Raw genomic sequence first — 14,142 nt, 5'->3', positions numbered from 1 at the left:
TCTTTGGGCATCACCCCCACTTCCCAACCCCACTGACTATTCTGAAAAGGTGGCACAAAGAACCACAAATGCCAGTGGCCTTTTCTCCAGCCTTAGTCTCTAGACCCTCGTGGACACCTAGGACACTGTGGGCCACCCCCTCCTTCTGGAACATTGCTCGCTCCTGTTTCTCCTGTCATCATCTATTTCTTGACCAATAATAATAATACTGATGGCATTTATACAGCACCTATTATGTTCCTACTATGTCTAGAACAACGTTTCTCTCCTATGACAATGAAAGCCTGCTCTCTGAGAACACAGAGTATTTTTTTTTAATATTTATACTTCCCAGGCCTAGCATTGTGCCTGGCGCGTAGCAGACATTTAACAAATGCTTGTTGATCAATTGATTTGGTCGAGCCCCCTCCCAAATTAGGATTTCTTCCCCTTTGACCAAGCTATTAGATTGAACTGTCTGCTTCTGAGCTCTCCCAGGACTCCTTGTTGCCACTGCAAACTACAGCCTTTTACAATCTGTCAAGCTGATTTCACAGGATGCCTCATGCTGTCCTCGTCCCAGCCAAAGCCCATCTTGCCCAGACTCTACCTCTGGGCTCTGGGAGCCAGCTCGTGCTGTACTCCCTACTGATACAGCTCTCGGCTCATCATCAAGGCTCTCTCCCCACCTAGACCAGCCCAGGGACCACGTCCTGGGCTATGACCTGTGCTAGATCAGCCAAGTCTGCAATGTCTCTCCATCCTCACAATGTCTTGGGCTTTTTGTATTTGTGTTCACAGTGTGTTCTCCCACAGAAGGGGAGCTCCCTGAGGACAGAGATCACCCACTGCCTGCACAAGGCAGAGAACAAACACATTTAACTGACCTGAGGAGACCGAGGCTCACTACAACAGCACCCTCCATGTTCTAAAGTACTCTCCTCAAGACATACCTACGAGGTCAAATGGTAAGTACCACCATTCCCATTCTATAGACAAGGTAACTGAGGCAGAGAGAGTCAAGCACCTGGTTCACTAGAATCCTCAAATGCCCCTAATGATTCCACCCCCTCCCCCCATTTTGCGTGAAACGCTTTCCCACAGCTCCCCAACAGCTCTGACAGCAGGCTGGGCAGAAAGCCCAGGGAGAGGGAAGCGACTTGTCCCAGGAGCCAGGATGTGGCCTCTGTCCTGAGCCACCCCCAAGAGAGGGGATGGCTCCCCCAGGAAACCCCAACCAGCCCTCGAGGCACCGTGGATTGTCAGGTCAGAGAACAGACTCTCATAGAAACGCATCAGCATTTCCTCCTTCTCTTTTCTCCTCCCACTCCTTCCATCACTGATCCTTCAGCCACTAGAAAGTAGAGTGAAATTTCATTCACTGTGTTAAAGCCAATGAACCCATAAAGGCTCATAAGGCTTAGAATTTGTGTGGAAAGCCTTTTGTATGGCAGATACTAAGCATAATACTGAGCTTGCTTAATACTGTTTGCTGAGAAAATACAAAAACTCTGACTTCAAAAAACAGCCAGAACATGTTTATTTAAAGAACTCAACATACAATATGAATGTTACAAGAAAAGCCTTAATGGAATTCTCTTTCCCTCGTTTTCACGTGAAGAGTAGGAAAAAAAATCCAACTTCCTTCTTTAGAAAGGGGAAAATGAGAAAGAAACATGTACTTTTATTTTGAAATTTTTAAGAAGGAAATGCCCATTTGGAGGGTTCTTAGTATTTTCCTTCTAAAGAGCAAAAATTTTTTTTTGCTTTATTTTTTGAATTGTTGATATGATTAAGAATGGGATTAACTGGTACATTCAATTCCAGTCCTTGATCATGCTATGTAATTAAGATGAGTCTGTATAATTAAATTAGGTGAAAATACACGAAATAATAATTTTCACTTGTAGATAAATTCAAATTATTTTAAGACCACATTGTAATTTTTTGGGAAATTCAATTGAGATCAGGTTTCAAAAACTTTTGAGAGCACAACATCATATACCTAGGGCTAGAAGGGAACTGAAAAGCGATCTAGAAAAACCCCCTAATTTTACTGATGAGGATTAACCAAAAGCCCAGGGAGATGAGGTGAGTTTCCAGAGGTCACCAAGTAGTGTGCTTTAGAGGCAGGATCTGAACCCAGGTTTTCTGGCTCCAGACACAGTATTCCTTCTATTGTACCAAGATGTCTTTGAACTTCAGCAAGCTAGTCAATGTCATCATGGATACCTTTATTCTCCAATTGTCACCAACATCCTCTTTGATTCGGCCTAACCAAGAGTCATTAAACCAAGCAACATCTCTGAAATAAAACACACACATAAACCAACCATTAAAACATTTGAATGCAGTGAAAATGGGTCAAGAATGCCCAACTACTTCACCAAGAAAGCAATCACTTTAATACTCAAGGCAAACATCTGTCAAATAAACAGTACCCTCAAATATTTAACCATATCCACTGAATGCCCTCAGGGTCCCCTCAAAGTTACTCTTTGTATAAGTCTCTCAATATAATTAGCATCTTTTATAAATAAAATGTGAAGGGACAAGTTCATTTTAAATTACAGCCTTGTAACTGTATGACTGCTAGGGTTAAGACTAGCTCCTGCTCTGTCACAGCCTTTTAATGCATCTAAGTTTAGAGGGGCACCATGGGACTCTGCTTATCTATTACTAATAAAATTCCCGTGCATTTATTGATTCAACAAATGTTTATTGACCAATTACCATGTGAAAGGGTGAATACAAAAATGAATAAGATGCTATCTCTGCCTCAAGGACAGAGTGGCTCACATACAAGTGATTGTGATCTGCCAAGGGAGTGGGACAAACCAGGAGTCATCAGGGTACTGAGGTCGGGAAAAGTTGCCTGGAGGAAATGGCAGCTAACACTGTTCAGTGGCAACTGTGCATTCTGCAAATATATGCTCTCTCCTAGGTCTTCTCCACTTCCAGAGAAACAATATTAAGTTTTCTTAATCCTTTCCCAAAACTCAGACATCATGGCCATGATATGTACAAAGCAGTTAACACTTTTTGACAAAAGTAGCCTACTGATAACCAGTTCAGCAGAACCAACCAGATCAACTTGATTGCTTGCAATCTCGCAATCCAGTGTGGTTTATTCAGTGCCATGCTCTCTCTGATTTTGTGGTAAGTACTGAGAAGTTTAACACTAAAGAGCATCAGCTGGTGGTGGCTGTGATTTTAAGCGTTAGCTACAAAGCTGTACAAACAGCTTTACACAAGGTGGGGGAGGCACTACACTCAAGTGTAACTCTTAATTCCTCCAGGGGACTTTGCTTTCTTCCCCATGATCGTTTGTTCTCTTCCAATTTCAAATCTAACCCAGAAATAAGATGAAGCTTCTCCACTTAACAAAAGCTCCCCTGCTGGTCACCAGCTACACTTATTATAGAAGAAAGAACAAAAGAGTAGTGAACATTAAAAAATGACAGGTTGTCTGTAATATGCAAAGAAGAACAAAAACAAATGATAACCCCAAACTTAAAACTAAAACTCGGAGCTCTCTAGTTCTTTTTGGGGGGTTGCAACCATCAAAATCATAATTCCTAGAGGTGTACCAGAATAATAAAATCCTGTTTTTATCAACTGAGTTAGAACTAAGATTATTCTATAATCGTAAGATTCCTAGAAAAAATGGAAATTTAACTATTTTTAATAATAAAAGCAAATTTATATTTGAATGCTGGGTGAAACATACCTAACTTAGTGCTCCCCTCCTTTCTCTTTTTATCAAGTTAAACAGTAAAAAAAAAAAAAAATTTTAAAACACAAAAGGCCATATAAAAATTACCCAAGTATTTTTTTTTAACCACCACTCATTTCACTTGTATAAGACTGAGATTTCCATCAGAATAAAAATTGATTTTGACATAGAGAAGAAATGATTAACTACAGGTTCTTACAGATGTCATCCCACACATCCTCACCTAATCTCAAATTTCTCCATTTAATTTCCAGATTTAAGGCATCTTCTACTACATGGCTTTTATCTAGTTCCCCAAAAAAACAAAATCTATAATAGATGCACTCCACTTCACAAATGTAAATGATGTTTTGAAAACCACAATTCTAGAATAACAAAATCACAGAATTTTAGCATCAGAAGAGCCTTAAAGATGAACTGATAAACATCTGTTTGCATCTGAGGCAGCTGAGTACTTATTTGTAAAAATCTTATATGTATATGCTACATATGCTACTGTGAGCAAAGGAGTGAATTAACCTATGTTCTCTCTCTCTCTCTGTCTCTGTCTCTGTCTCTCTCTACATCTTTATCCCTCCCCCCCTTCCCCCCCCCTCATTTTAATTGATCTTCATTGGGAATGATTCCACCCACGTCTTCCTCTATTGCCTGAGTGAGGTTTAGAAGTGACCAGGGTTGTCTGAAGGCTGTAATCATGGAGCACATGCACACAGAGGTCCCAGTGAGCTGGAAAACCTTTGAGCACAGGGCTGATGAAGGCTACTGATCACCTGAGGGTGAGATACTCAGCCCTTGGTTTCCATGGTCACTCATGAAACTTTGGCCTGAGGCAGTGGAAGGCTGCCATCTCTGCTGATGGAGGAGACAGTGACAAGCCATGAAGTAGTTAGCCAATAAATATTTACGCAGCATCTGCGATGTGCCAGGTACTGCGTCAGGCGCTGGGGATACAAGCACAAGAATAAAGACAGTCCCTGCTCTCAAGAAGCTTACACTATAATCACGGTGACATCCAAAGGTGTGCAGCTGTCTGGGAATGGTCCCTGACACCTAGGATGGTGGGGACTCAGCACCAGGCTCTTCGATCCTTAAGGCAACTCCTGTGCCAGCCAGTGAGAGGTGAATCATCTGTAGATTCCTATAGATGTGCTATGGTTCCCTATTTCAACCAAGCCACATTTCTTTTATTCAATTCCTAACCCAACAGGATTCTTAAGACTTACTCTGCTATTCCCCTTCATTTGTCAAGTTAAATATTATTAAACAAAATTATAAAAATGCATTTGCACTGAAATCTTGGGTTCCTAACACCTCCCTGCCTGATTCCTTTTCTAGCTTACTGAAAGGAACATAGGAAGACAATTTAAATAACACTGAACATCAAAATCTGCAAAGGCCAGTAATATTGCCAAAGCTGACCTCTACCCTCTCTGTCTTTGATCGGTTAGTTCTAAGACCGGCAGAGGAATACACTGCTGACCTTCACCTACAAAAGTTAAAGTTTCAATAAAAACTGAAGAAGCATGACCACTTTCCTGTAAAACCCCTCACCTGTGGTTAGAGCCCAAAGCTTTGTCCTGACCCCTCTTCTTACATGATGATCTCATCACCTCCCCTGAGCTCAATCATCATCTGCTGGATCTGTCTATCTCTATCAATCTATCTAGCTATCCATCTCTCTGTCTGTTGGTCTGTCTGCCAAGCTAGCTATCTATCAATCTACGTATCCCCTGCCCCATTTTCTCCTCTGAACTTCAGCTCTGCATCACCAATTGGATGTCTTAGATACATTTCAAACTCACCATGTCCAAAGCAGAGATTGTTATTTTTCCTGCCCACACTCATCTCTCTTTTGAACCTTCCCAGTTCTAGAAGGCACCATCCAACCTTCCAATCAGTGTCATTCTCAATCCCTCGCTCTCACCCCAAACACCCCACTGATTTCCAAATCTTACTGATTCTCCCTGGGTGCCATCTCTCCCATCAGCCCCTTCTCTCCACTGAGACAGCAGTCATTTTAGTTCAGGCCATCATCACCTGTCACCTGGACTCTTGCATTGCCTCTTAATTGATTTCCCTGATTTTCCCTTCTCCAATCCCTCCTTCACTCAGCTGCCGAAGCAATACTCAGTCCAGATCTCACCTGTCACACCTGTGCTACACATTCTGTAGCTCCCTCTTACCTCCAGAATTAAAGACCTACTCTTCTATTTGATATTTAAAGCTCTTCATAGTGGGGCTCCAACCACCCCTTCCAGGCCCATCATACACTACATTTCCCTTTCAGGTAATCTTTGCTCAGGCCAAATTGGCTTTCATGTTCTTCTCATCCATCTTCCATCTGCTAACTCCGAGCTTTGTCTGATGCCTGGAATTCTCTTTCTCCTCCCCTCTGTCTTTTAGCTTATTTCAAAGCTCTGTTCTCCTTCATGAGGCTTTGCCGATAGCCTCAGGTGCTGGTATCTCCTTACACCACTCCTGAAAATCAGCTTGTATTATTTGGTTTATATTCACATATATTTATACATGTACATGTAGCCTCTGCATATAAAATGCAAAGTCGTGAGGAGAAGAGAATATTTCATTTATGGCTTTCTATGCCCGGTACCTAGCACAATACCTGACACACAGTAAGAGCTTAAATTCTGGTCCAATGATTCCTCATTACATGATGATTATAAATCTTACACTTCTTTCTGAAAAGAAACCTAATTTATTGGTCCAAATGCCAAAATACAAACTTCTCTATTTAGGACTTAAAAAGCCTTTTACTATCTGTTCCATGTGGCTTTAGCTTCTCTTTCTAGCTTGAACGTCACATTACTAGCCCTCTCTCTACCATCTACTCTCCGGAGCCCACTTGCTAATCTCCCAAGCCCACTTGCTAATCTCTCAAACCTCCACACCTTTGCCCAGCCTGTGCCCTGTGCCTGGAATGTTCTGTCTCTAGCTCCTCTTAAGATACAACTCCACTTCACCTGCCACACAAGGCCCTTCCTTGGCTCTTTCTCCTTCCTCCCTCTTCCCCCCCGCCCGGCCTACAAAATGACTTTATATATTTGTTGTGCTTACTTCTCTGTACATATATTTCTCCATCAGAACCTAAGGTCCTTGAAGGCAGGGACTATTTGGTTTGTGTTTTTGTCCCTGAATCCCCAGCCCCTCATTAGCAAGGTATGCGGCACATAGGAGATACTTAATGAATACTGCTTGAGATAAAGTGAATTTTAAAGGTTCTTAAGAAAAAAATGACATTTTAAAACAATCCTTATTAGAAAGAACACTGAAATGCTCAAAGGGAAGATAACCAGATATGGAAGACGTATATCTTAATACCTTCCCGAGTATTCTGAATGACAATCACCAATGGCTACTTACATCTGATGAAGAACTTGGGCCATGGCAACCCCATTTGTTAATTGCCGGACATTCTTACAAGGGGCAGCAGTATTAAATGTCTGCAACTAAACAACAAAAAAGCAGAATGAGACGCTTTCCTTCTGCAGCCAGTACAATATACCTACAATCAATCTTACATTTACAACAAGAGAGGGGGAGGGAAGGAGGAAAGGCAAATTAAAAAAAAATACCTCATTATAAACAGATCCCAACAAAATTCAATCAGCAAATATTTCCCTGGTTACAAAATATATTAAACAAAAAGAATAATCTACATTTTGTAAAAATCAGAGAGACAGTAAAACACACACACATTTTTATGGTATGTTTCTTTTCTATGCCAAACAGCACCATGCCACCCTAGCTGGAGAACTAGGGGGGAGTGGGGGTCTTTTTGAGTAACCTGAGGGTAAAAATCTGAGAATGCTCATATGATCTTTCAAAATATCCCCCCGCCCCACACAGGTGACTTTTGAAAACTGCTCAATGGAAATATCATATTTTAAGTAGCAAACTTTTAAAAAAAAGTAGATCCCTCTCTCCTCTCCATTTGTGACTTTAAAATTCCACTCACACATTACCCCCTTATGACATGCCCAAGGCTAGAAACTTCAAGTCTAAAACTGTTTGCAAAGTTTGTCATTTAGTTCTGAAAATAAGACAGAAAGGCAGTCTGACAAGATGCCTGCTGCTCTCCCACAACTGGCCCAATGCCAGGACTAGCCTGAGGCTAGTTAACCTATAACAGCGGCTTTGTCAATCTTCCTCAGGGCATGAGAAATCAAGCCTCCTCTGTGGTGACTTCCATTTTGTATTCATTCTGACTTTATTCCTGTTCCATTTCAATCTGACACTTCACACAGACACAGTTCTACACGGTGACCTGGGGGGAGGGGGTACTTTATAGGTTGATCTCTACCACAAAGAGAAATTAAATCTTACAATGAAATGATTAAAGTGAGAAAAGGACTTCCCCTTTAAAAAAATCAGCATTAATGACTGCCAGGGAAATTTCAGTGTGACCCCCTTTTAGTCTGGCAAGACTTTCTCTCCAAATTTCCACAACTCAATGATAGAATTTCACTTCCGACCCCCATTCTTGTTCATCTGATCCCAATCCCCTCTCAAACGCAACTACGATATCTCCTTTCAGGGCATCACTCTCTCATCTCCTCCAGCTCAAATGCTCTTTTGGCCAAGGCTCAAATTCCTCAGTTTACCACCTTCCTGACCCTCGTAAAAATCCTACTTCCATCTCAGCTCCCCCAAGTGTCCTCTTATTTTTTGAGAATAGGCTGTTATTATTAAGCTAGAATATGAGATAGCATGTATATGTGTGGCTTTAAGGTTTACAAAGTGATTTACAAATGTTATGGCAATTGGTTTTCACAACAAACGTGTGAGGTAGGTGCTATTATCCTTTTTTTTACAAACAAGGAAACTGAGACTGGGAGAGGTTAAGTGATTTGCCCAGGGTCACAAAGTTAACTTGAACTCAGTAGTCCAGACTCCACGTGCAGCTATCCACTCTACCACCCAGCTGCCTGAGCCTGCCCTTCTCTCTACAGTTAAGGCTGAATCTGAAAATGATGGTGCAATCAAAAGTTGGAAAGTTTTATTATCAATAAACCCCTGAGGATAGACTCTGAACCCCCTAGGAGTCAATGGAACAGAGCTTAAATGCTTTATTCTTACACTCTTATATACCACCCCATTAGTGTATTATTTGCTGAAATCTGTTGGAAAAAAAAAATCAGACCATTTTGGACAGGTATGATATTATGTAAAACATCATGAGCTAATTTCTCTTTCCCCTAGCTAGGAATCTGCCTCAATGCCCACAATGCCCATATTGAGGTCAGTTTCTCCTCCTGACAGTCATACAAGATAGAAGTGCCTCTTGGCAGAGCTTAATTTAGCTACAAAATAAATTAGATAAGAGTAAAATGTAATTTCACTTGGGTAAATTGAAAGATTATATAACCAAGTACAGTAGATGAATTAAAAAAACTGGGAGTAGGGGGGAAGGGTGAGAGAAAGGGCTGGGAGGGAAGAAGGGAACAGACTTCTTTGGTTCTTACTCCTTCACAATGAGATTTAAGAGCAAAGCCTCTTTAGTGTGTGACCCAAAAATAACAGATAGCCTAACAAGGCCACAAAGGAGGTCCTCCACTAATCCCAGTGACCAGGCAAAGGAAAATCAAGTCCTGGGAATTGATCTTATTTGCTTTGCTCTAACATAACATTGAAAGTAAATTGTCAAGAGTGTGAAATGCTGCTTCTAATCTATTCCCTTCTCATTAACCTGAACCTGACAGACAGCTCCCTACCTGGCCCCTGGGGGTATCACTGGCTAGAAGCCGCCCTCTGAAGCACCCAACTGAAGCCTGGCATTCTTCTGTCCTTGGTGCTGCCTGCTCTTCTCTCTACACAGGAATTCTCCTCAGAGCTCTCAGCTATTCCCATGATTTCCACCACCCTCTTTGTTTGACATCTAAATGTGTGTGAATACATACGTGTGCATGTGTATATACACATATGCATTGGAAAGTATGTATATACATACCTATACATAAAAACACAATATGCACATGTGTATACACACATCAGATCTGAGCTCTGAGCTCTCTCTCTCTCAGGCTCTGACCTCCCTCAACTCCAGGGCTCCAAAGTACTTGAAAGTGCCTGGTACATACCATGATGTCTCATTTGTATCTCAAACTCTACAACCAAATATCTCCACTCTTTTTCCTGCCCACTCCACACCCCTGCGAAACGTACTCTTCCCCCAGACTTCTTTATTTCTAGTAATGGTATCATTCTTCTAGTCACCCAAAGTCAAAAACTTCAGTCATCTTTTTATCCTTTCCTTTCCCTCATCACCCACTTGATGCCAGGACCCCAGGTCCTATTTCTTTCCCATGGATTGCTTCCTTTCAAATGCCACCACCATCATGACCTACACCTTTGCTACATCATGTCTAGGTAGATGCTTTCCGCTTGGCCCCCTCCTCACAAGCAATCCTCTACAACCATCAGCTGTGCAGAAGACACAATGTGGGGAGGGATTGCTGCCACATGGAGGGCAATTAAAAACCATAAAAAACTCAACAGGCCAGGACACTGGATCAGATCTAACAATAAGAAATTTAGTCAGGACAAATATCTTACATTTCAGTTAAAAAGCATCATCTTCACAAAGACAAGATTGGGATGAGGGGGAACTAGAAAACAGTTCATTTGAAAATGACATCAGGCTGTTGGTTTAGCTCAATGAGTCTACAGCATGGAGAGACGGCATCCGTCTAGGCTCATGCCCACTCTAGGCAGATGTCCAGACCTAGAGAGGTGCACATCTGGCCAGACCACACGTAGAGGACTGCGTGTCCAGTTCCAGACACCACATTTTGGGAAGGCCATTGATAAAATGGAGATTATTCAGAGGAGGGCAAACAAGATGATGAAGAGCCTTCAGTCCACGTCATATGAAGTTGGATTGAAGAACTGGGGGTAATTTGGCTTGGTGATGAGAAGACTTGGGGTTCTGTAATCAATGCTACCTGACCAGCCTTACTAGAGTAGAAGCACTGGCTTTAATTAGGCTAGTTTCTTCATCTGCAGTGACTACCAAGAACATCCCTAACTCTTTTGCCCAGCATCCGATGCCCTCCATCAAGTGACCCTGCTGGACCTTCTCAGGCTTATCTCCTGCTAGTCTAGGACAGACATGAAAGGTAGCAGCTAGCTTTGGCAATGGATTGACTAGGTGGGAGTGAGTGTGAATAAGGAAGGAGCTGAGGATGTTGCTTCTCTATAAGCTATGATCTTTGAGAGTCCCCTAGGGCACTGAGAGGCTAAGTACTCTTGTTGGAGGGGAATTCCTGTCTTCCAAGGCTCCAAGGCCAGTTCTGTAAAGAGCACCCTGCCAAGCTGCTGCTCCAGTAGGATTTTGAGAGGCAGAGTTGGGGAAAGCTTTCAAGTAGAAACGTATGAAAGGTATGAAAACACCTCTTTGGAATAATGGCAAGTGGTGGCTGGAATGTAAACTCTATATGGGACTAGCAGGAGATAAGCATGAGAAGGGTCAGCACGGCCACTTGATGGAGGGCATTTGATGCCCTCTCCTACCAAGCTGCCAGCATGGTGCAGGCCTTTATCAGAGTGCCTCAACTACTAACTGCAAAAGCTTTCTGATTGGCCTCCTTGCTGCCTCAAGTCTCTCTGCCCCCTCCAATCCATCTCCTCTTAGGAGCTAAAATGTCACTCCACCCTCACTCAATAATCAATGAACTCCACTAGATCCCTATTTGCCTTCAGGATCAAAGTATAAAAATGTTCTTCTGCACTAAACATCTAGCACTCCCCTCCACCATTTCTGCTCCAATCCAGCTACACTGGCCTGCTTGGATTTCCTGGAACAGGTCACTTGGTCTCAGCATCTGTGGCTGTCAGCTTCTATGCCCGGAATTTTCTTCCTCCTCACTTCAGTCTTCAAGAATCTTCCTTCAAGAATCAAGTCCCACCTTTTCCAGGAGATTTTTCCTGGTCTGCCATCCCCTACCCACAAATGCTACTGCCTTGATGCCCTGGAATTCTGCCATTTAAAATGGCTAGATCTTGACCGCACACAGGTATTTGAACATTGTCTCCCTCGTTACAATATGAACTCCTTGATAACAAAGACTGTTTTTGCCTCTCGTTGTATTCACCAAGCTTGGAACAGGGCCTGGCACAAAATGAGGGCTTAATAAATACTTGCTGACTGAATGACTAACACTGGTAGAGGGAGTCTCTTCATCTAGGAGTTCCTTCTATCAATAAAATCCTAAATCCAACCTAGCCTCCAAGTGACATTTTGGACCACTCCTATAATAATTATTGCATACTGCCTAGTGTTGAAGTTTTATACACATACAAACACATGCACATATACATATATTTTATATCTCCTATATAGAACTATTCCTATAATTATTACATACTGCCTAGTGTTGCACTCACATATGTCTGCACATATATACACACGCGTTTTATACCACATATATGTGTGTATATTGTATATACACATATACAGAATATATAAAATATTAACTTTCCTGAAGGCAGGGATCACAACTTATTTCAGAGCACCTAGGTGAGTGCCTTACTCCTAGTAGACACTCAAATACATTTGCTGGGTGCTATAGAGTTAATACTATTTTAAAGTCTTAAAACATGGCTAGAGAAAATGAGCATACTAACAACCCAATGACATCATAAAGACCTAAATTTCCCACCTTTGTCAGGAGTAAGTACAGATTATGGTCTTTAGTTTTATTTCTAGTCAATAAAACAAGTATTTAAAGGTGCTACTGACTGCAATTTCTAAATTCAAATATTTATTGGCCAGGTGATTATCATAGTTAAATAACCTGCTAATTGTAATCCAGAAACTTTACACATTTCAATTCTTTTTGAACCAAATAATTAAATCTATCCTAGGTTTAATACAAAAAATCCTACATATTTTAAGAAACCTCTGTCCAGTTTCCCGGCAGCAATGGCCACCTGGCCAGTCAGTGGTGTTCACTCCACGCACACTTTGCAGACGCCCCACGGACGGAACGGGGCTGGGCATCCCTGGGATCCAGAACGCTGGGGCATGTTCCCTGCCCAAGGCCACACCTGGGCCACCTGCCCTTTGACACCCGGGCCCTCAGGGGGGCTCCGAGGACCGACAGACACGGATGCGTGTGCGCAGATGGCACGTCCGTACCCGCGTCGGCTCCACTGCCCCCGATGCACACGCGTGGACGTCCGTCTGTCCCCAGGCACGCTCACGGGCAGACGGACGGACGGACGGACCGACCGATCCCGGCTGCCCCAAGCTCAGTTCGGGGCCGTCAGCTGGAGCCCCCACCCCCCCCAGGACAGGAGCAGGGGGCGCGGGGCTCCCCGGGCCCAGGACGCTGCCCCCACCCTCCCTCCGGCCCCCCAGGGTCACGCCTCGTCCGGACCCCGCATGCACCGCCCCGAAGGCCGAAGCTCGGGCGGGCCAAGGTCACCCGCCGGCTGGGGAGCACAGGTGTGCGGCTCGGGGGCCCCGCACGGGCCCCGCGCGTCCTGCCCACTCCCCCCAAACCCCCCGGACCCAGGTCCACGAGTGTCCCGAGCAGGGGCGGCCCGGAACCTCGCCAACGCCCCCGGGCCTCAGTTTCCCCCACGGCAGCACAGGGGACACGCGTGGCGGCCGCGACGACGGCGACGGCGGAGGTCACGGCGCCCCCCCCCCCGGCGCCCCCCCCCCCCGGCCCCTACCCCCCCCCCCCCCCGCCCCCACGCTCACCCAGATCATGAGGCTGTCGCAGAGCTGGAGCTGGGGTTGCGGGGACAGCCGCTGCCCCTCCATGACCGTGGCCGTGGCCTCCGCCGCCGCCGCCGCTGCCGCCTTCCTCCGCCGCCAGAGCCCGGAGCCCGGAGCCCGCGTCCACGACGGCCGGCGCTGGCGCTCGGGAGCTTGGGGAGCGAGTTGCTGCAGCCACCGGCTCGGGCGCGAGGCGAGCGCGCGCTACGTAGGCGGTGTCAGCCCGGCGCGCCCCCGCCCCCGCGCGCCCCCGCGCCCGCGCGCCCGGGCCCTCCCCCCGCGGCCACCCGCCCTCCCGACCCCACGACTCCCCACCCCCACGGCCCGCCCGCCCGCCCAGCCCCCTCCGCGCTCGGAACCACCCTCCCGGCACCCCCCGCCCCGCGAGGGAGCCGAGCTGCCCTCCCTCACCGGCCACAAAGAAGGTGTCGCGTGCCCGCTCGAGCCTCCAGCAGGGGGGAGGGGAGGGAAAAAGGGAAGAGGGGGGCGGGGAGTGGAGGCGGAGCCCGGCATTGGACACGCCCATCCGCAGCCCTGGCCAATGACCGGCGGCTGGGGGCGTGGCGGGTTTGTGACCTGACGGGGGCGGGGCCTCCCGACACCTGCCCCCACCTACCTCGCCCTCCTGCCTTCCTTCTTCCTCCTCTCCAAAGGATCCTGCCCGCCTCTTGTTTGTAACAGGTAG

General features: G+C 45.3%; 1 protein-coding gene across 1 annotated transcript in view; it reads right to left on the bottom strand.

Moving 5' to 3' along the window:
- HOOK1 (hook microtubule tethering protein 1) overlaps positions 1-13,518 on the bottom strand; it is a 54,833-nt gene extending 41,315 nt beyond the window's left edge. The window contains exons 1-3 of the mRNA XM_027852765.1: positions 13,440-13,518; positions 7,094-7,179; positions 2,212-2,284 (exon numbers count right to left, since the gene is read on the bottom strand). Coding sequence (XP_027708566.1) covers positions 2,212-2,284; positions 7,094-7,179; positions 13,440-13,502 — 222 coding nt within the window. The 5' untranslated portion in view covers positions 13,503-13,518. The remainder of the gene's footprint in view (positions 1-2,211; positions 2,285-7,093; positions 7,180-13,439) is intronic.
- Between the last annotated feature and the right edge of the window lie 624 nt (positions 13,519-14,142).

The sequence above is a fragment of the Vombatus ursinus genome, unplaced genomic scaffold (assembly GCF_900497805.2).
Source record: "Vombatus ursinus unplaced genomic scaffold, bare-nosed wombat genome assembly UNPS02009824.1, whole genome shotgun sequence".
In the NCBI taxonomy this organism is placed as follows: domain Eukaryota; kingdom Metazoa; phylum Chordata; class Mammalia; order Diprotodontia; family Vombatidae; genus Vombatus; species Vombatus ursinus.
The sequence above is the reverse complement of the archived record's forward strand: the minus strand, read 5'-3'. Positions and strand labels throughout refer to the sequence as shown.